The sequence below is a fragment of the Thunnus thynnus genome, chromosome 1 (genome assembly GCF_963924715.1).
Source record: "Thunnus thynnus chromosome 1, fThuThy2.1, whole genome shotgun sequence".
NCBI classification, from domain to species: Eukaryota; Metazoa; Chordata; class Actinopteri; order Scombriformes; family Scombridae; genus Thunnus; species Thunnus thynnus.
This window is the reverse complement of record NC_089517.1, coordinates 34847929-34870007: the sequence shown is the minus strand read 5'-3', so window position 1 is coordinate 34870007 and position 22079 is coordinate 34847929. Positions and strand designations below refer to the sequence as shown.

At 38.5% G+C, this 22079-nt stretch overlaps 1 protein-coding gene across 1 annotated transcript in view; it reads right to left on the bottom strand.

Annotated features, from left to right (window-relative positions):
• Nucleotides 1-22079, bottom strand: part of LOC137187452 (neural-cadherin-like) — a 265262-nt gene that overhangs the window by 91221 nt on the left and 151962 nt on the right. The window contains exon 26 of the mRNA XM_067596339.1: nucleotides 8678-8892. Within this exon, the coding sequence (XP_067452440.1) occupies nucleotides 8678-8892 (215 nt within the window). The remainder of the gene's footprint in view (nucleotides 1-8677; nucleotides 8893-22079) is intronic.

Sequence of the window (22079 nt, the reverse complement as noted above, 5' to 3'; positions counted from 1 at the left end):
ATTTATGAATGCTTTTATGCAGTCAGGTAATCATAGGTATGATAAATCTAACATGACAGGGAGGTGATATAATCTTACTTGACTGATGCATCCTTACACAGAATAACGCTAACTACCCTAGACTGTGAGAGAGGTAAAAATATCAACTATAAGTATATTACAGATCAGATGCTCGCTGGGAAACACCCCTAGAGGTGGTGACAGTTGGTAGTGACAGTGTCAAAGTAAATGCCAGTCAGGCAGGTGGTAGGGCAGCTAGGACAGTGCCATACTTGTCAAAATGGTAATGTCAAAATGGAAGCAAGAAGAGGTCGCTGGAAACTTTCAGGCCATAAATATACCTAGAGAAAGTGATTGCACATTAAATGTTCCTCAACTAAATCTTTTCTTGACACAAGCTGGACACAAGCCACATGTTAATAACAAGTATAATGGGGACGCTGTTTTGTCCTTCCCAGCTCTGCTGCCAAGCTTTTATGGGCACATAATAAAGAAATGACCACCTCTGGTTACCGAGTGAACACCGTTATGTATTTGATATCACTGGTGTGAGCCTCATGGTGGGGAAGCAGCTTCATATAAACAACTGAATATTCATTAGAAATTTTAAGAGCATGCCTGTGTGGTTATTAGCTGTAAATGCCTATTAGCTATTCTAAAGCAGTACTAGTTGATAATGGTTTCCAGTCAAGCTAATGATAATGCCCAGGTAAATTAGTATGCAAATACAGTTTGCTGTAAGGGTTGGCTGCATATTTGCATTCTGTTGTGCTGTTCTGTACATACAGCTATCAAAATAACTGATTTACCAAAAGCCTCCAAAATCTTGACAATTAGCCAAAGTGTTTGTGCACAAAAGCAGCTCAGCTTGGCTGATACGCTGGTATTGGTTTGTGGCGTGAGTTGCACTTCATGGTCCCTGTTTTTGAAAGGTTAGTCTACTCTCATGAATAAAATATCTAAACAGTACTATTCAATGAAACTTTTGGAAAAACTTTGGTCTGTGAACTGATGCTCTTTTGAGCTTGGAGTTTGGATGAACTCCATCCATGGAAATGTGAAACTAGACCTTAGCTTGCACCAAACTGACCCTGAACTGTTAAATAAGATGGCCGTCCTAAGCTCAAAATGACTTTATGGAAATTTAAGGCTTCACAAATTAATAAACATTTGCATGCTGGTGAAAGTAAATGGATTTAAGGGAACATCCAATGTTCTGGTCTTACCTAGAACACATGAGGTCAGCTTAGGTATGGTATTATTATACCCTATATGCGTACACACACTACACAAGCTCTGTTATAACCATGTAATCTCTTCTCCCCCAGTGGCTGAAGATTGGATGTAGTGCGCAGCTATGTTCCCAGTGTGTGTTTGTGTGTGTGTGACTGCCTTACACCTTCTCTGGCCTACGCAGCAGGGCTGGCTTGGTACAGCTGCCCTGCGGCAGGATAAAGGGCGGATGAGTGGGCGGCTTTGGAACAGCAAACCAGCATCTCAATAAGAAGCTGAAGGTCTCTGTGTGAAAAAGTGTGTGTGTGTGTGTGTGTGTGTGTGTGTGTGTGTGTGTGTGTGTGTGTGTGTGTGCGTGTGTGTGAAGCATTGGGGAATATGATCAGGCTCAATGGGCAGCATCACTTAACAAGCCTTAATAACAAGGTGAACACTGTAGCGCACACACAAATTTGCACACATAAAACTGATAAAAATGGAAATTCTGGGGGTACATTAGTGACTTCTCATCTGCCACTTGACATTCATAAATGAAAAAAGCAGTCCAAGTTGTGCAACAGTCTCCTTTGCAGCCACCTGACATTTCTTTTTTGTCCACTTCTCCTGCCTCTGTTCCCTCAAATCTATATTTCACCTCTCTCTCCAACTCCCTCTATCCCGAAACCATTATTGTAATACCCTTTTCAAACTACACTTTCAACTTGAAGTCATGCCACGGGTGCAGCACGGTCCCCCTCACATTATCATTCCCAGCGCAGCTCTTGTACTTTTAATACATTCGTGTCAGGATGAGACCTTCTGCATTCAGTTCACGGCGTGTTTGATTTAGGAGTGAATCACTCAATTTTGTCTGATTCCTCTAGTAATTAAGCATCAATCCAATATGGCTCTTTGAGCATCAATGTGAGCAGTGGATGCTTGAAGTTGTGTTCTTAGGTTGAGGTTGAAAAGCGTTTCCTGTTCCCCTGTGCCCTGGTAATGCTTCCTAATCAAAAAGTTGTTTTTGTTCTTTGAGTTCAGATTCTGGTCAGGGAAACCAATTCTGTGTCACCTTAACATGCTTAAAATAAACAGTGGTACCCTGTCAGTGTTGTGTTTTTCCCTTTCTGCTGTTCATCTTTGTTTTTTGTTATTTGTTCACTCTTACACTGATGAAGATGACTCACTGATTTGTGCCAATATTATCCTTTTATTAAAAATCAGATATTGGCCATTCAGTGTTGTCCATATGTGATATGATGGAGGTTCATCCCTTACTGCTGCTGGTAAATATGTCTTTTAATAATGTTGATATATCAGATGGCTTTGTGCATCAAAGTTCCGAGCAGAAAAATCATTTACTGTATGCTGTGGGTGGATTATACTTAATAGTCTAGAAAACCTACAGTAAACCCTGTCTTACCTTGCTTCAAGGAACAGTTAACCCAATGAGAGCATTTTTAGTTGTTCAGGAATTGGTTGTTGTTGTTGCAGTGTTTCATCATAGCTCTAAAGAATAACTTCAGTTTATTAAAACCTGGGTTTTAATCTCCTAGTTTTGGTTTAACAAACCACGGGTTAGCTAAACTTATTTGAAAGAGAAAACATGCTTATTGTATAAGCAATTGTCACAGTTTGAGGTTACAGGTTTAAATTGGACCTACCATACCAACCTATGGGGTGTGCTCATGTTGTATATATGTATATATGTATGTATGTATGTATGTATGTATGTATGTATGTATGTATCTATCTATCTATCTATCTATCTATCTATCTATCTATCTATATCTATCTCATCTATCTATATCTATCTCTCTTTGTGAGAGCTATCCAGCAGTTGGTGGTCAGAGCTAGCTTGTCTGCCCTGGTTAGCTTGACTTTTACCTCAAAGTTTTTTTCAATGCGCTCAGTCACAGTAGCTCTCGGTGGCATAACGTACTTGGATTTGAGATACTGAACTAGCTCTTTCAATCACTCGCCCTTTACCACAGTGATTATCAGCATATTGGTCTCAATCATTTGGCACACCAACTGGGTGATTATTACAGGTAGACCGTAGGATTAGCATGCTAGGCATGTTAACAGTCCATCAGCTGTGTGAAGTCTCATTCTGATAGCACTAACATGTTCATTGACATAAATATTTACTTTTGAGAGATAAACTAAGGATTTTTAAATTACAGGATTTTGCAGGTAATCCATTGCATAGAGTTCTTTCTACGAATTGTTTTGAGAAATGCACTTACTGTTTTGCAAATGTTAAGGATGATTCAAGAAATGTACCAAACTGTAACCCATAGACCGACATGCGTAACCGGTCAAAAATATTTTTGATGGTTAACACGTCAACAGTTAACCATTAACATCCCTACCCTCAACAAACAGTTTTATAACACTGTTTGGTGCATTGATAGACTTATATATACATACTTAAATGCAGTTATATGAAGCTCAAGGACAGTCTAGGCTTATGGATGGATTTGTTACATGCAGTAGGTGAACCTTGAAACAAGTTAATTAGAGCTCTAAATATGTACAGCCTGACTCTAATTACACTGCGCGCAGTGACAAATCAGCCTTTACTCCACTAACAAACCCATTAACTCTATAGCATCCAATAACACACACTGGCTCACTTTCAGATGCACACAGGCCCTCTAACACCAACTAAAGCTGAAGAACTAATTCAAGATTTACACAGCAAACCTGCTCATAACACACACACCAATACACACATACATAACACGTCCGGCTCTCCAGGCGGACCTCACCTCCCACACATATTATTTTGGCAGTCATGGCACAACAGCATCTCTCCCAAGAGAGAGGAGCAATGCAAGGGAGAAGTAGCGAGAGAGACAAGGAGGCGTTAGTCTCTCAGATTAAAACACTAAATATACTGAGATGTACAAGACATTTTGTTCTTTGTTTACGTCTGTCTGTAATTCCTGCCTGCCACCCTCAATTCAATGGGCTTTATTGTCTTCAAAGTTCAATGTTATTGCCAAAGCAACAAAGAAAAAGGCCAACATTTTCCCTCATGAAATAGACATGTAAACCCGCCTAAACTCAGTTTACACACATTTTCAGCTCTTTCTAACCAAAATCTACAGTATTCATCATAGTCAGCAGCAAGGATGTATATGTAAGTGCCTGTATAGTATCTTTTTTTATTTTCTGTATTATAATTTGTCCAAAAAGAATTATGTTTAAATTGGAATCAAAGGAGCACACATCAAAATGAATGGGATGTCAGCTTTAACCCCTTAATGGTATTAAGTGCACAACTATGCTATGTTCACAACTCCTTTTTTTAAGTGGGTACTCATGCAGCACATCTTTTGAAAGCTAAGATTCTTGTGATTCGATTGATGCAAACCATTTCAAGACACAATCACAACAGCAAGTACAATCAGCGACTCTGTCAGACCACCAACAAACAAACAAACAATAACAAAATTCACGCTACTCACCTATGAAGCCTCATATTACTCCACTGACTGATACAACTCTGACAAAAACGGTCTTGTTACCAAAGAATATAGAAACACAGGAGGCATAACTCTGGTGCTTTTTTGTCAACCGCCACTAGATGGCGCTGTGGTAGCAACGCCGCCATTTTGGACTGAAAACACCATCACATTCATTCAAATTCATGTTATGCAACCCAAAATCGGTGAATCTTACAGCCAAATCAGAAGTACAATAGAATATTTCTCAAAATAAGTCATCAGGAAATTGTATGACACTTACAGTATATACTAGTTATGTCACCATACTAGAATTACCACTGACTACTCTCAATACCTGATTTGATGGAAAAACCAGAAATCCCATTCAGGAAACATTCCTTTATTTAAAAACTTTTTTTTACAAACATTAACAATTGAACAGAAACTTTGTGTGTTTCATTGTTTAAGCAAACAGGCTGTGTTAGAATAAGAGTTACAAATTAAATATTGGCCTGTAGCCTTCAAGTAGAAAGCAAAGCAGCCCAAAAAATAGTCATTTCCAATTAGAGGAATTACATGAAATGCTGTAACAACAAGTTCAACTGTGTGATTATGTGCTCTCATTTTAGTTTGCAACCTTGTTAGTATGATTTAAACTTTAAGTGTTTCAGCATTTAAACAAACACACTCTGGCTATATTAGAATAACAACACTGCATCATAGAGTGAGGCATTGATACTACTGATAACTAAAAACGCTGGTATTAGAATCATTTTCTAAATGCTAGTATAGATTTGGTATCAATGTAACTATGGGATCTATGTATTGATTCTTGTGACATCTCTCATTTTATCCTCTTTGTAATGTGGTTATAGAGTTGTTTAAGAAAATGGTTCCCAAATTGGGATCCAAAGACCACCAGGGGTCCTTGACAGGGCTGCAGGGGGTTCTCAGCATTTTTTTTATTTTTACTAACTTCCAGGGAAGGTTTCTCAAAATCTCAAGAGTGCTGGATTTTTCTAGCTTCCATTTATGTCCATTGCTCACTTTTTGCTCCTCTGTGAAGAGGGGCAATAAGTTATATGTCATGTCATGTCTTTCTATTTCGAACACTCAGAATTTGTAAATCTGAACCCATGATTTGAAAGTTTTAGTTGTTTAATTAATTGAATTCTGAATGAATGTTTTACAAATTTTTACTTTGATTCTATCATGAATAAATATTACTAAATAATTATAATAGTATGCATATTTATAATATTTTTTCATTTTTCAACACAGGCCATTTCGTTAGAGGCATTAAATATATGACAATACAATAGAAAGAATTTTGTTGTACTTATGTATGGCTCTTTGTGGGTGGGACATTTTACCGGCATTTAAGATCAATATGGTACTTGTCTTCAGTCCAAAATGGCGGAGGTGCAGCTCTGCTGCTGCTGATGTTGCAATGGAACGACCAATTAGCTTTTACTTCTTAACAATGTAAGTACTTTGTTGTTACATTGACAAAAGTCCAGTCGATCCAATCCAGTAAAATATTTAGTCCGAAACACATTATTACATGAATAAATATCCATGAAAGGCTGTTGCATCATTTCAAATTAGCTGGCAGATGTCCTAATCTTCCAATGTATTCTGCGTCATAACTCAAGTTAGCATATAAATATTAGCCACATCTCAGTATCAAAATGGCGGCTGCAGTCTGACATTTTGATTGACGCCTCACTTGACCCAATAGGAACTTCAATGTCCTGTACTTAGTCTACAATAGCCAACGAGAGTCCGTGTTGAAAGGAAGTGCCTGTCCCTCTTCTTTCGTGTAAAGACTGAGCCAATAGGAACAGATTCTGCTGATGACTTGTGCTTCAAATAAAATGAAAATTATATTAATTTAAATAGTTTGCTGTGTGTTACTTTTTATATAAACTGTTTTTCCACCATAGCACTTGTTTTGACTCCTTTATATGCACAAAGTGTAGTTTTGAAAAGGGAACAACACCCTATAATGTGTTTATGCTTCAGTTACTCTAAAGCAGGGGTTATTTGGTGTCTCTAAATGGCCCTTTTTTGCAAGATGCCTAGAAACACCCTTAGAAAAACGTGTAAAATATTTATTTTCTCTGGTATTGTTATTAAATTTGAACTTGGACCAGGTAAGGCTCCATGCTGTGGTCCCATTGTGTTTTCCAGCTAACAAGTCCCAGCTCTAGGTCATCTGCAGGCACCTGTTTGCAGAAATATATTCAGACAGAAATAAAAACCTTCTACTTGAGTGTTTTCAAACTTCTATTACTCAATGCCAGTAACACTTACAGTGATTCTGACTATTGGGGAAAAACTTCAGAGTGTTGCCTTTCAAAAGAGATCAAAACTATGCATGTACTCCTAATGGTTCAAGAACAGCTTTCAATTTACTTTAGGTATGCCTTGAATAGGCGTTTTAGAGTGACTGTCACTGCCTAATCCTCAGGTTGTGGCAAGTTAATACACATTGGGAATTAAACTGAAATGGATTTCTGTTCTTGTCTGCTAACAATCTTAAGTCTTCAGGCTAAGTGAGAGCGGGGATTTAGGAAGTGAAGTACAGTGTATTTCTCCAGGTTGTTAATTTGTATGCGTGTTTCTGTTTTGGCCACCTGATGACCACATATGCTATGCAATTTGCTGTAAGTTGGCATGCCCCTTTATAATTATCAATTATCATCTAATGTTTATCTTTTCACTCATTCTCTGAAGGTCTGGTCACTTCAGAAGGTGGCAGGGCAAACTTTATCTGCACATCTTCATAAAAGATTTGGTTCTAGAAACTCACTAGCCTACGAGGAACATATGGTGCTAGTCACAAGTTTCTGTTTTTTGTACTGGCCTGTTAACTTTTGTTCTCTGGATTTTACATAATTTAATTTGATAAAAGAGTTATTGAAGACAGTAAAAAAAAACAACACTATCCAAGCTAACAAGCTTGCTAACAGCAACAGAACTTATTGTAGTAACACACGGACATGAACAATAACACACAAAATAAACTTATTGTCCCGTTTGCTTGGTCACAAATGGGCAAAGAAGTTCACACATTTGATAAAAAAAAACAACAACAAATCTGTACCATTAACTCCTGTCTCATAACTTAATGCAAATGTTTCCTCTTCAAACCTGCTAACTGCTAACTGAATGTTAGCAATCTTGTTTTGCTCTCAGTTGCTAACAGAACGAAAAGTTCACACAGTTTATTCCAAAGACATATTTGTGGCACCATTCCTGTCTCATGACTAGCTGCAAACCACTCCTCTTGTACAGAGCAGGTTATACTGCGACAGAGGAGTGTTGGATAAAAATGAACAGTGCAATGCAGCTAATAAACTGCAGTAGCTTCCCCTAAAGGTCTGCACGGTCACAACAGTTTGCTTCTGGTCAACAGTAACAAACTTTGCTGGTCAAAGTTCACCATAGTTGAATTCCACAGGTGATTGAAATAAATTGATTTGGCCACAAAATTCATGTGACCGGGTCTTGACACTGTAGTCTGTCTGGATTCTGCTTTCACTGCCGATAGCTTCTCTAGTTTCCATTCTCGTTCATTCTCACACACTAGGCTAAATCCCTCCATTCTTTAATTCACCTATTAACAGCTATGAAATCCACTTTTAAGTTAAGCAAAACTGATTTTTTTTAAGGTGCAACACAGTATTGTCAAAAAGGAACCACTAGAGTCTGAGATAATGGTAGAAAAAACATAGTGTTAAAGTTTTAATTTACACACTGTTGCTATGGTTCCTCAACACTGAGAAGATACAGTTGCTGGAAGTATAGTTTGTCGTAAATGTCTGTCTTCTGTACATTTTCTGTCAACATATTAATTTTCTGTTTCCTAGAAGAGGGCATTTACCTGCAAATCCAGAGAGGTTTAATCAATGAAATACCAGGCAAATGTATCATCTCATCTCACAGTTGTCCTCCAACATTGAGGGCCAGATGGGACATGCTATTCAGCTGAGGTTGTCTCCTACCTATGGCCATGAAGTCCTCGTGGTCCCAGGCCTGCAGTTGGGCTAAGGGGCCGCTGTACAGCAGTAATCCATCAGTCACGTCTGTGATGAACTCCAGTGACACATGACTCTCAAAACAGGGCATCATGGGAGGAAACCAAGCATAGCCGTTGCCGTGGAAACTGTGCTTGTTCTGCTGGCACTCAGGCCCCTCGAACTGAGCTGGGCATTGGCACCTTAGGGAGAAATCAAGAGCCAAAATTACATAAGTTAGCGAAAGGAATAAATACATGACTTTGAGTTTTTCTGCAGTATTTCTTGACAGTTTTGTTACTGTTCACAAAACACTATTCTGATCCCAACCTCTCTCACCCTTTTTGAAACACTTACTGTATTTAATTCTTTTAACCGTTTTTTTTTCTGCACTCAGACTCACTAAATCTAGTTGTTTTCTCCTCTCAGACAGTCCTCCCCCTTTGGCCATCTCTCTCTCTTTCTGTTTCTCTGTCTGTTTCACTGATGCAGATGTTCTCATTAGTGGCAATACCAGAGGGAGAATCACTACATCAATAGGAAAGTCCTCTCTCTGTATTTCCACACATCCAACTACTCATTTGTCCTATGGCTTCCTGTCAAAAAATTTCACCTCTCATCTCCTTTTGTGAGCAATATTTAATCCTTGGGTTTCTGAATACAAAATCCTTTTTCTTACTTTCAATCCTTCCCTCTTGCTCTGGCATCTTTCATATATTGCAGACACACCATGTGACCTTTTCTGACATTTAGTTCTCCCATTCATACATCACTTCTTCAGGGTATGATATCAGTTACAAAAAACTATATTAAAACTTGCTTAATACTAGCAGATGTTTGATCCAAGACTGAGGTAAAACAAACAAAATAAGCAGAAGCACAGCATTTCAGTTTGAACCAAGTCAAAGAACCTTATGAATTTCTAATTGAACAGACTTGTTGCATCCAGTTGGCTGGAATATGTAAGTGGACAGAGCAACAACATTAGAGTGTTGGGAACTCAGAGAGAACTTCTAGGCAATCATGTCTCAAAAAAGTCAAGCTATCAAAAGAGACAAAAAAGAAAAAAGAATCTCTGGGGAGGGGGATGGAAAGCAATCTGGTGGTCACCAACTGTATGTTGAAAAAAGTAGGCTGAAATATACGGAATCGAAATGTAGTTACTACAGGTGGTTACTGATTACCCTAATAACCACAGCAAATTAATGTGTTACATTGTTGATTCAATTATTTGTACATCCCCAAGAAAAGATAAATTAGGCTGCATGAAAAGGGACAAGCTTTTTGTGCAACAGCCGTGTCTCTCCCTTTACTCTACTGCATTCCTCTGTTTGATGAATACAAAGTGAAAACGTTCTGTTAACTTGTTAGGTTGTTGAATGTGGGAAAACCAACTTTCAGAGTTCACTCCATCTTTACTTATCAGACTCCTCTTCACTGAAAGATGTCATAATCAGGTATATTAAATTAAGCCTACCTATTAGACAGGTTTATCAGTATACTGTAATCATGAGCTCAGTCTTGTAACTTAAAACAATGATTCGATTAAATGTCCAACTGATAGTTCACGTTGGCAAATACTGTCAGTATATTAGCTTATACTTTCCAGCATGCTTGGTATTGTATTAAAATTCCCCTTTCTCCTTATTCTTTTTTAAAATTTAAAGACAGTTACATGATGAGTGATGTTTTATTATATGTATAATTATACATGTCTCAGATTAGCATCATGGTCCTCCTTCTGATCAAAATCAAAATAATGCAAATCATAATGATACGTCTACCACACATTCTGTATAAGTCACTTTATCTGCAAGTGTTGCATATGCCAGCACTGATCCTTGCCTGAACATGGCAACAAGCAATACAGCAATACAAGCTGCAACAGTTAAATGCTGTAGCTCACAAGGGGCTAGATATGACATTATTGTAATAGAAATAAAGTCAATATTTGAAAATCAGGCCTTATTAGAAAGTGAAAGTTACAAGTGGAATGAGGTGGAAATTTAAGGTTGTGACAATGTAGAATAATAAGTTGCTCCAACCTGAAGTAACTTAACAGAAACAAATTCTGAGTTGGATAAACTCAAGGGCATGAGGAGCTGAGTTCATTTGTCTAACTTCAAAGTTTGTTGAGAAGAGTTTTCCCAGCTTTTTCATTTTTAGAGTGTATGACTGTGGGCTTGTGAACTACGGTGAACAAAAACATACTTAGTGTGACTACTTAATGCTAGAAGCTGAATGTTATTGTACTATAACCATGTACTTGAAAACCAATGAGACTATACAATATTGAAATGTCCAGCATCTGAATATTTCAGACTCCTACTACTACTAGACCACAATGCAGGAAATATTTAAACATGTCTGGAATATACCACCAAGCAGAACTAAGTCAGAAAATGAAATACATTTTATCTGCAACAGCAGCTTTTTAACCTTTCCAAAGTGCTTTGAGCTGGTTTTTATCTTATCCATATCCCAAATGATTCTCTCTCATTTATCAGTTTCTCAATATCCTTTGTTTTTCCTTTTATTCCTTTCATTCCTCCCTGTTCTTAGCTTTATATGAGACTGTTAAGAAGGTCTTGCATTCTTTCAGTGGAATAAAAAATTCCCCTCACTCAATACACCTGTTGCTAGCAATTATGAAATATACAAATACAGCCTCCCGACTATAAACACAAACACACAAGTCAGAGAAACAAGGTATTTCTCCAGGGCAATTCAGCTGCTCCTAATAAGTGAGTTTTTCATTGGTTTATGTTATTCACACTTCAGCTGCTTCGCAAGATATTCCGTGTTTTAGCCCTGTGGATCCTGCAAAATCACACACATTTGCAAAATCATGTGCATACACACACACATGCACATCTCAGTGGTGTTCTGTAGACAGCTCATTTCTCAGAAATGTTCCTTCGTTCTCACTCATTTTCCTGCCTTTGCATACACACACACACACACACACACACACACACACAGTTAGATAATACACAGCTCACATACAATACATGACTCTTGTGCAAATAAAGCAGGGACATGTCACTTCACTGCCTTGAGACACAGAGACACATGAGAAGACAAATAAGCATGTTGAGAGAATGTTAATGTAACATGTAGAAACAGAAAAGAGATTAAGTAGAAATGAAATGAGAAGTGATGTGCGTGTGTCTGCATACAGTGTGTGTATGAGTGCAATTGTCTGTGCTGTACAATGCAATAGTAAATGTTATATTAACGATGAACTGAAATAGCAACTACAATGATACTGCTGCTGTGTTGCATAATTTTTATTTTTTGCTTCTGGACATAAGCTTCAAGCCTTTGGCCTTTCCCATGGCAGCAGTTGATTGAAAGCTTGAGATCAGGATATTTAAGCAAGGCTAACTAGCTTGCAAGCTAGGTTTATGGTGTATAATGTTAGCAAAGGTAAGCCAATGTCAGACAAGGCAGTTGCCTCTGCTGTAAAAATTCACTGTTGACAGTTTTTATAGGAACTTTTTCTTCAGAAAATATTCCCATGGAAATTGTAAACTGTCATTCTGTGGATTGTTTGGCATGAGATTTGTTTGCGTAGTGTGAGAGTTTGAGACAGAGCCTGAAAGCGTGTGACTGACACCAAAAGCATGAGAGTTGGCAACCCTGAGCTGGCGTTTGCTGTTTCTCTTTCATGGACAGGGTTGTGGTGATGGCAAATGACCAAACTTACAACGGGTAGTCCTGCCTGCAACACTTTGCACATTACTCTGTGTTTTAGCTCATGGCACACGGTAATGCATGGATTGCTCAGATCACCGATGAGGCAAACTGCCTGTGTGCTCTTTGGCACTGAAGTGATATTGCAAACTATTTTTAGTTCCCACCCATACAGATATTGGACCAAATTACTGGTATCGACATAGTTGGAACCAACATTTTCGATCACCTGGAGAACAATAATGTAAGGAGCGTAATCAAGGCAGAAAAATGAATAAAACTTATTTCACGCTTTATAGTAATTACAATTTCGACAGATACATAAATACAAAAGCGAAAACAACCGCCAGAATAGGATATATGTATCCATTTTTATAACATTTTAATTTCTGTTTGACTTCTAGCCTTTACCACGCTAGACCCCATAATGTGTGTGTGCCTGTTTGTGTGTATAATTAGAGGCACAAGGAACACATCCACGCCTGTATTTCCATTTTGGCAACATCATCCTAATTCTCTGGGCACGAGACAATCTGAGACATAGTTTTAGTCACAACGGCCAAGCCCTCCAATCCTCTTAAGGCAGCTTTGTTTTGCTCATTCGCTGTCTGCTGGGAATTGTGTTTGTTAACGTCAAACCGGGAGCTGTAATCCCTCCCTCAACCCGTAACCCCCTCACTCCCCGAATCTCATTATTAATCCCAGTGGCTCGATTATCTGCATGTTCCTCCTTCAATCTTGGGCCATAATCTATTTGTATGTGTGTGTTTGTATGTGTTGGGGTGGGGTCATATCTGAAACTCCCTGGAACAGAAAACTATCCTACAGCAATTCTATGTTGTATTCCTCTTATCTTTTCTACATGTATTGTTTCTTCTGCTTTCACCTCTCCTGTCTTTCCTACTCCTCCCTCCTTCCTTTTCTTGCCTGTCATGTCCTTTTACCATTTCCTATTTTCTTTCTTCTTACTCTCCGTTTTACTCTGCACTACTTTTCCAACTTATGTTCCTCAAGTCTCATTTTATCTACTTTTACTCCCATTTTCCTGTCTTCAAGTCTCCTCTTTTTTTCTCTCATTTTCTCCCATTGTCCCCATCACTTTTCTCTAAATCTTTCAAATTTTTCTCTTCCTCCTCTTTCTTTCAACCTTCCATTCCCCCTCCGATCCTAATTTTCTCCTTCCCTGACATCCAATGCCTCGTCTCCTTTCCTCTCCTTAACTCGGAGAATCACACAGCAGATGTTACAGAGTTCAGGTACTGTAGTGTGATTGAAAATGTGACAATCACACAGCATCCCTGTCTTTGACTTGACAACTTTGCCTGCTTTGCGTTGTTCTCACCCTGTCATCTATTTGGCTGATACTTCACAAAGAAACATTTCCCCCACTTCCATTCTAACAGTCTTTGGCCCACATTCACTTTTCATATAATACATGCAGCACATGATATTTCAGATGCATAGAAGCTGCTTAAATTCTCAAATTTAAGCCATGTTCGCAGTTTTGTATTATATAACAATGGCACAAAAGGAAACACCATTTTCACCTGAGAGTAAAACGTTTTTTTAACATTACTTTTTGGCAGTTGAATCAACTTCGGCTTAGGGAAGGCATTTACAACAATGAGGCCAACAGGAAAAGCTTTTGGCCAGTGATAAATGGCTTTACTACTTCACCTACAAAGCAAAACTTTAGTGTAAGGTCTTCTTTTATAAGTCTCCAAAATTGAAGGCGGAAGAACTATCTACACACACGCACAGTGCTCTCAAGCCTTTAATATGAAATAAAGAAGAGAATTTGTCTAGCATTACTGGAAAGAGGCTGATCACATTGCTGGAGAGGATGGTCTGTAACATGTCCAGGCAAGAGGAGGAGGAAGTGTTACAGTAGGTGACACAGCCTAAACACAGGAATCAGTGTAGGTGGTGGGCTGCGACAAAATGACAGGTGACAAATTTAAGGAAAAAAACACGTAGCTTAGGAAGGTGTTGGGCCACCACAAGCCTTCAAACCAGCTTCAGTGCTCCTTTTGCATAGATTCTCTGTAGCTCTACTGGAGTGGTGAACAGCATTCTTCCCTAAGATATTCTCTCATTTGTAGTGTGTTTGATGATGGTGGTGGTGGTGTTGGATTGAGTTGAGATCTGGGGACTGTGAAGTCCATAGCATAAAATTTACATGATTTTCATACTTATCAAACCACTCAGCGAGCCGTCGTGACCTGTATGGAAGCATCTGCATTTGTTCTTTTTTCCCACTCAGTATTCTCACTGAATGGAGTTTTAAATTAATCAAAGCAGTGAGTTTTGGAGGATTTGGAAAGTAGTTGAAATTAATGCAAAATGTCAAATTCTTCTATAAACTATGTGATCAAGCCTCATCTAGCCACATCAATTATGGAAATACAGATTCCTTAGAATATGAGGATGATAAACACAAAAAATCAGACTAAAGTGATTAAGATATTAATCAAAGACAAAGAATCAAACTAAAATAAGAAGTAAAAACTTTTACTGTGTTCAGTAATGCAGTGGTGTGCAGCTTTAACAAACCAGATGCAAGCTGGACAGAATTCATGCAGCATCACTGGAACAAGTTTTGTTAAAGAACTTTACATACGTTATTAATACTTCCATTTTTATGATTAACTATCTGATCCACACGACCATCTGCTTGGTTTTTGAGGGGTGTGTATAGCTATTAAGACATCTGCTCCATCAGTACTGTGAATTAATTAAAGGTGTCTAAATATGCAAAGCAATGCTACATTGTTTGCAGATTAGATTAACAGAGAACAAATGAGAGGAGGAAAAGTCCACATCGCTAATTGTGTATGCATGTGTGTGTGTGTGTTTGCGTGCATGTGTGTAATCCAGGGATTATGTCTAGTGTGGATCCAGCCAGTCATCCTGCTCTGGTCCAGCGGTGAACCACGTTACACGCCGTCTCCAGCCAGCCAGACTCAAATCCTGCCCTTTTCACTCGCTGCTTCTAATTAAATGAAGCTGAAGGGTAAAATTAACTTCTACAAAACACAGCAAGGAAGGGTTAGGGTTAGGGTAGGGTTAAGACTTTATGTTCATCTGCTCTCACATATGCTCAGAGGGTGTATACGCATGTGTGTGTGTGTGTGTGGGGTGGGAGGGTTGAACATTCATGTCTGTGCTGATGCTTCAGAATTAAAAAGTATTTGAACATCTTAGGCAAAGAACACCTGTAGCAGCAGCTGCTACTATGTTTTTTTTCCCCCTGTGATGTTTAAATTCTGCCAAGGTCTGATGTCTATGCATATGTGCTTCACCAGTTCCCTGCCTGTCTATAGCAAATGTAGATGTACCTCTTAACATTATCATTTCAAAGCTAAAATCAATCATTTATTTTAGTCGTAATCATAATTTTATAGCATCTGCATGGTTGGGCATTGTTAGATGTTCAAGTCAAATTGAAATTTTATTGCATGTTTTTATTCTGCTACAGCATACAGATCTGCCCTGTAAATGACATGGGAGTCCACTCTGTTCTGATAGCCAGCTCCCGGAAGCTGCCCAGATTTCCGACGGCTCCGGAGGCTACATAAACAAACTAGAGTAGTAGGATTTCACTTCTTTTTCTTGTTCTTTACTCAAAATGTCAGCTTTTCATCCGTACATGTTCAAGCTAGAATCTGATCCGAAATATACAAGTGGACAATGTGAACAACCCATAGAACAACCTTAGCAACAACCTTAGCAACGAAGACTCAGAACGACAGGTTTTTGCATGTGCGTCAGCAAAGTAGAATAAACACTGCAAACAAAGCATTCATGGCTGGTTAAAGCCTGGGCTACTGACTTACAGTGAGCATTTTACATTTACCTTAAGTTTTGGAACTTTTGCCATGTTTAACATAGGCATTCTACATCACATCAGTATATAAATAACAGAAAATCACAAAAAGCATGATACATGAATCTTGACTGAATAGCCTTTTAAAATTTCAGGATTCTATGCGCTGTTACTTAGAACCATTGCTGGTTAGCATCTTGCTACTTTTCTGGCTGACAATGCTGGCTGTCTTAGGCTGACTTAAGTGTGTTCGTACCAGAGTCATCACACAGAAAGTGATACATTTGGTGCCATTTTTAACCCAGTGACATCAGCAATAAATGGGAATAATAACTACATTTTTAGGCATGCTAGCTGCATTTCTCTAGGGAGTTAAATGTCTCAATAAGTATTAGAAAAATTTCATTAAAATTTGGTGTCGATAGCCATAGTGCGCCTTGGATAAACTCTAATGACTTTAGTGTTTCTCTGACTTTTCATCTAGCATCAACAGCAGGTCAAATCCTTCACTTATCCATTGAATTACCTCAAAATCTACAGGATGGATCGGTTGAGAAACTTGTGCAGACATTCTTGGTCCCCAGACTATGTATTGGTGATACCTTAACGTTTCCTCTAGCGCCACCACAAGGTGTTTGAGTGAATTGTCTTAACAACCTTTGGATAGAGTGGCATGAAATTTGATACAGACATATGGATATATGTCCATCTCAGGATATATCTTATCCAATTACTTTTCTTCTAGTTCCATCACCAGGTCAAAAGTTTAATTTGTCCAATACTTTGGTTTATGACCAAATACCAGCTAAACTTATACTGTTTAGCAGGTACTGCTTAAGTTCACTTAACTGACATTGCATGTGATTCTGGATGCTCTGCCATTTTTGTTTGTTGTTCATCTTTGAATATAATTTTCTTTACCTCCAAAGAAAACAGAGGGCAACAATGCACATAAACAGATTTCAGCTTTATTTTTGAACCATTGCGAGTGAGAGAACTGACTCTTAATTTCATCATAACGTTCAAATTCTGCGTGGAGTTACAGTTAGGAAAGTGATTAAAGCTTAGATCCACACACTGGTGTTTCATTTAATTGGTTGCAAAGAGCCCTTCACTTTCACCATTAAAGATCCGAGCCTGAGGATACACAGAACATCAGGCTGAATTACACAAAGTTAAACAGGGTCATCATCTCTCCTCTACCACTAGAAGCACCAAAAAGCTTATTTCATCATCATGTTTAGAGTTAAAAAGATTTGTTGAAACACTCTCACCCCATTTTTGGCCTTGTTTACAGAGTGTTTTATGCTAATGAAGACACTTTTCTTCAGTTCACTTGTTTGCCTGGGATTCGAAACAAGACCTGGCAGTATGTGACAGCTAACATGCTAGATTTTTCATCTTGTAGGAGGTTGTGAAAGGTTTGTTTCTATTTATATCTCGAGGGAACACAGAAATAAACAAGAGCTGTATTTTGAGTTAGTCTACACCAAGAATATTCTGAAAATCTCGTTTTTCATCTGCATGTCAGACTCCATAACAGTAGAAAGGCCAAGCAGTTAAACCCTGTCAGGCACTGCTGCACTGATGTCTGCATCAACTGAGGTCTTGTAAACTAAATGTTATGAACCCAAAAACTGCAAAATCAGAGCACAGTCCCCTGACACATAATGTCTGAAAAATGGAGGTATGTGCTTTATATGGGAAAAGTGTGGGAAATAAAGTGTAAAGCTATAATATGTAACTATTTCACATTAACATGTCTAAAAACAACTAGACCTATGTTATATATTTTGTTGAGTTGTGTACTCGCATTATCTCAAATGTTTCCAACAATTTTCAAAACCAGAGAAATCCGTAATTTAATCAATGTAAAGTTCTGTTTAAATTGGTTGCCTGTCAATGGCATTTTACCCCCTTTACCAAAGAGTATATGTACACAAGATGCATGTTTTGGCGTTGTGGTTTTTGGCCACAGTGGCGTCTACTAAAGAGTATACGCATACAAGATAATACATTGGTGTTGTGGTTGTCCTTCATAAACTCATAAATTGACTTTTATTCAGTTTTAAGCCATATTTTTATGATGAACTTTTTAGATCTTGTTCATATTTAACTCCATCTTATAACCAGATGAAGGATTTTAGTCATCAGACTTCTGGATCTTAAGTTATCAGAGAAACAAGCTGAGCAAACGTTAGCAACAGCTCGACTAGCAGTCCCTCCCGGACATCCTGTGCCTGCCGAACAGCATCAGAGAAACACTAATTTTTTAATCCCTGTGTATGTTTTTTTTCAAGAGAAGGAGACCTCTGCCGATAATTCAGCTCCCAGTAAAAACTTCCTGAATGGTGAACACCGGAGTAATCCTAACCTGGAGAAGCTGGTTCTTTAAACAATAAATGGGATCAAACTCCCATGATCCCATGCTACTTTACAGCATAATCAAACTCCGTCCTTTGTTATTGTTTTGACTGAGAGACTCCTAGCGTCAGAAATGACATACTGTACATTTCACAATAAAAAAGTTGGATGAAGTACTTGTGACTAGAAAAGTTAAATCTGACTTTGAATTATAACAGAAAAGTACAATGAAGTAATGTTAGGTTGCGTCAACTGTCAATATTCCTTTGACACAACAGCATTAGATGCCTCAAGCTAACCTTTACTAAACTGTGCAGTTTTTGTTATTGTTAAAGTTTGTGGTTAAGGAACATAATTTGGTTTCAGAGTTTATAGTCATTTCACAAAACCTTTAGAGACTAATGGAAATCCTTAGAAGACTGGATAGCAGAACAGAGATGCATGACAGTTTAACCAATTCAAAATAAGGTTAAGGTGTAAGTATATTTTAATTTTTTTAAATATTTTAAATCTGACCCATTACAACAGCATCTCACCCAGTTAGGTGGAATTTTAGGCAGTCTTACTTCACTTTATCCTTTCTACATCTGCTTGACATTGTGGTGTCATCCCTGTATTGATGGCAGTGGCTTCTCTGTCAACACGTCAAAGCCGCAAAGAAAATGTTCCATTTTCACATCATTTCCTGCCTAACCCCACTTGCTACTTATCTTAAACTCTGTATATTTCTCATCATGTTGTTTTTTAGTGCCTGTAATATATGCAAAATCAGATGCTGTATAGTTGAGCTTTGACATTGGTATTAAAGGATGAATGCAACAGCCATTCAAGTGCTCAATTGTTGCTGGAGGCAAGGGAGACACGTTCAGACTTGGGCACCAGGACGTAGGAGCCTTTTGGAGCTAATGAGGGTATTTTGTACAGAGGAAATTGTCAAACCTGTCTCCAGCTGTCCACTGGCTGTTTTTTCCCCAAATTCTTTAAATCCAATAATGTAAAAGAGGGATATTTAGGACATGTGTGGGAAGAATTTAGAATAGTAAATCTTGACAGATCTATATTCCTTGCTGTATTTAACTATACCTGGTGTTCATACCTATTTAACACCTGAAGAAACAGGTGAAAATTTAACCTGAGAGCAGAAAATTGCTGTATTTGAGTCTAAACAGAAAAGCTGAAATGCCGTCAACATCCATCCTCTTTTAGCAATAAACCCTTGTGTTTTGTGGTCATATCCTGTAGCCGGTTCATTTTCTGCTCTCATTTCACTCTCTTAAAAGAGCACTGACAACTATCTGCATAGGATGTCTGAGTGCAACCCCATATCCTATAAATTAGATTCATATTAGAGGTCCCCATCCAAAAGAAAACCTTGGAAATCCTGTGCGAACCTGATATGCTTGAATTAAAAGAAAAGCCTGGATGGTTAGACCCGAGCCAGTACCCAAGTATAAAAAGACGTGATCCAAACTGGTCGACCAGAGCAACACTGGCAGCAGCATCATGAAAGTGAAGATGGAGCTTTAATTAAACAGAGTAGTAGTGCATGTCCTTCATATCAAGATCCCAGGCCACTAGCTTGAATCTGGTCACAGAAAATAAGGGGACCGTGAGGACTTCTAATTCATATTGAACCATTTCATATTAGCAATTTAAACCTTAAGCCAGGCTGAGACTCCATGAGTTTTAAAATCCTAACCAATTTTGAAATCGGGCTGTATCACTCACATAAGGAGAAACCTCACAGATGTTCTTCTCTCTAATCTCAAACATGCACACACTACCAAGATTTGAAAATAATGGCACATCACACACTACAGGATATTATTAAAATTATCGTGCCAGAGGGAGCAATGCACCACCTCATGTGATCTCACATGATCTCATGAGGAAGCAGATGTAAACATAATGGATACTGACATGGTGCAATAACTTGCTTTTGTAATGCTCTGCAGTGAGAAAAAAAAAAAAAAGCAGAAGGTTAAACAAGTCTGGCTGAAAAAGTGGTTGGTATTGGTATACCAGCTGGTATCGGCTTCCAGATACGGCGGTGCTGATGAATGTAAGTCCAATATTCACTCACTATTAACAATTATGCAGCTAATAGAGGTGAAAATGGCAGGAGGAATGGATTTCAGAGGACTCTCCTCCACTGTAGAGTGATGTAGGCAGTCTGGCTTAGATGATCCGTGTGGCGGCAACGGACCCAAACGGGCCTGGCTGTGGTGAACCGGCTATACGGTTTCCCTCGTGACAGCTCTTCTGGTTTCGTTCAGGATCCTTTCAGTGTTCGTCCATCAGAGGATTTTTTGTTGTTGAGAGCCAAACTATTGTAGAAGTTTCCACCACACAGCAATGACAAGTGATATGAGGCTGACTTCCTCTGTGTGGATTCACTGCCACTGTTTCTCAAAATGGTTAACGTTAAAATCCAGGTGTATGATGAATAAAGTCCTTTGTCCAGTTAAAAGAGATACTTAAAACAATCAAGATCTTAAAAAGTATAATGTAAAAAAGTGGCTAGAACTGGATAAAAAGTCAGTTTAATACAACGATTCTGGCTGCGGTTCAGTCAGGCAACCACAACGCCAACGCATGTGTAAAAATAGACAGTGAAATGATCTGTTGATAGTCATATTGACATTATACCAGCAACATTACACCTTTCACTATAGTTTCAATGCCTATATCTGTAGAATATGTTACAGACATGAAAAAATATGCAGGTCAGCCTGCACAGCGCACGCTGGTGTAGGAAGCCTTACTGGCAGGGAACTCACAGAGCTTCTTTTCTTGACGCCTGCTTGCTTTCTGTAATATTAGCTCAAACTGGGACTCCTGCTTGTTGTTTTACCTGCTTCCAGATGGAGATTTGGCGTTGTTATTTTCCTTATTTGTCGTCAGTTTCCCTCCTGACGGTTAGTTTGGAGGTTTGTTTGTCAGAGTGTGTTTGGCTTGTGTGGGAAACTTGGTGTCGTCTGGAGGGATTTTCTTCACTTGGAGCAGTGACAGCAGGGGTTTAACATGCAGGAAAATCAGTATAATCAATAAAAAAACCTTTCCTGTGTGAGGAAAGGACCCCACCATGCCTGTCAGAAAGAAAGCCGGTTTCTCCTCGCATATTATTTATTTTTCACAATTGAGCACACGCTTCTTAACCTTTTCCTGTCTAAACTAAATGTGAATAAAATTTATACTGAAATGATATGAAACATGATATTATTGATGACTATTATCAAAGTCAAACTCTATATAGAAAGATAGAGCTGGCAGTAGCAGCACCGCAACAACAACATTGTCTGTGTGGACACCACACATGTGCCGCAGCAGTTCAGTGATGCATATGCACTGCTCAGGCAGAGGTAGGCTGTGTTGCCTCGGCATAAGTTCAGCAGGCAAACTGTTCCATTCTTTACGTACAGAAATACTGAATGCCAGATGGCATTCAGTCACCTAAAATTACTCTAAGCACATTGAGGAGATTTCTAAATTGTGACCAGAGAG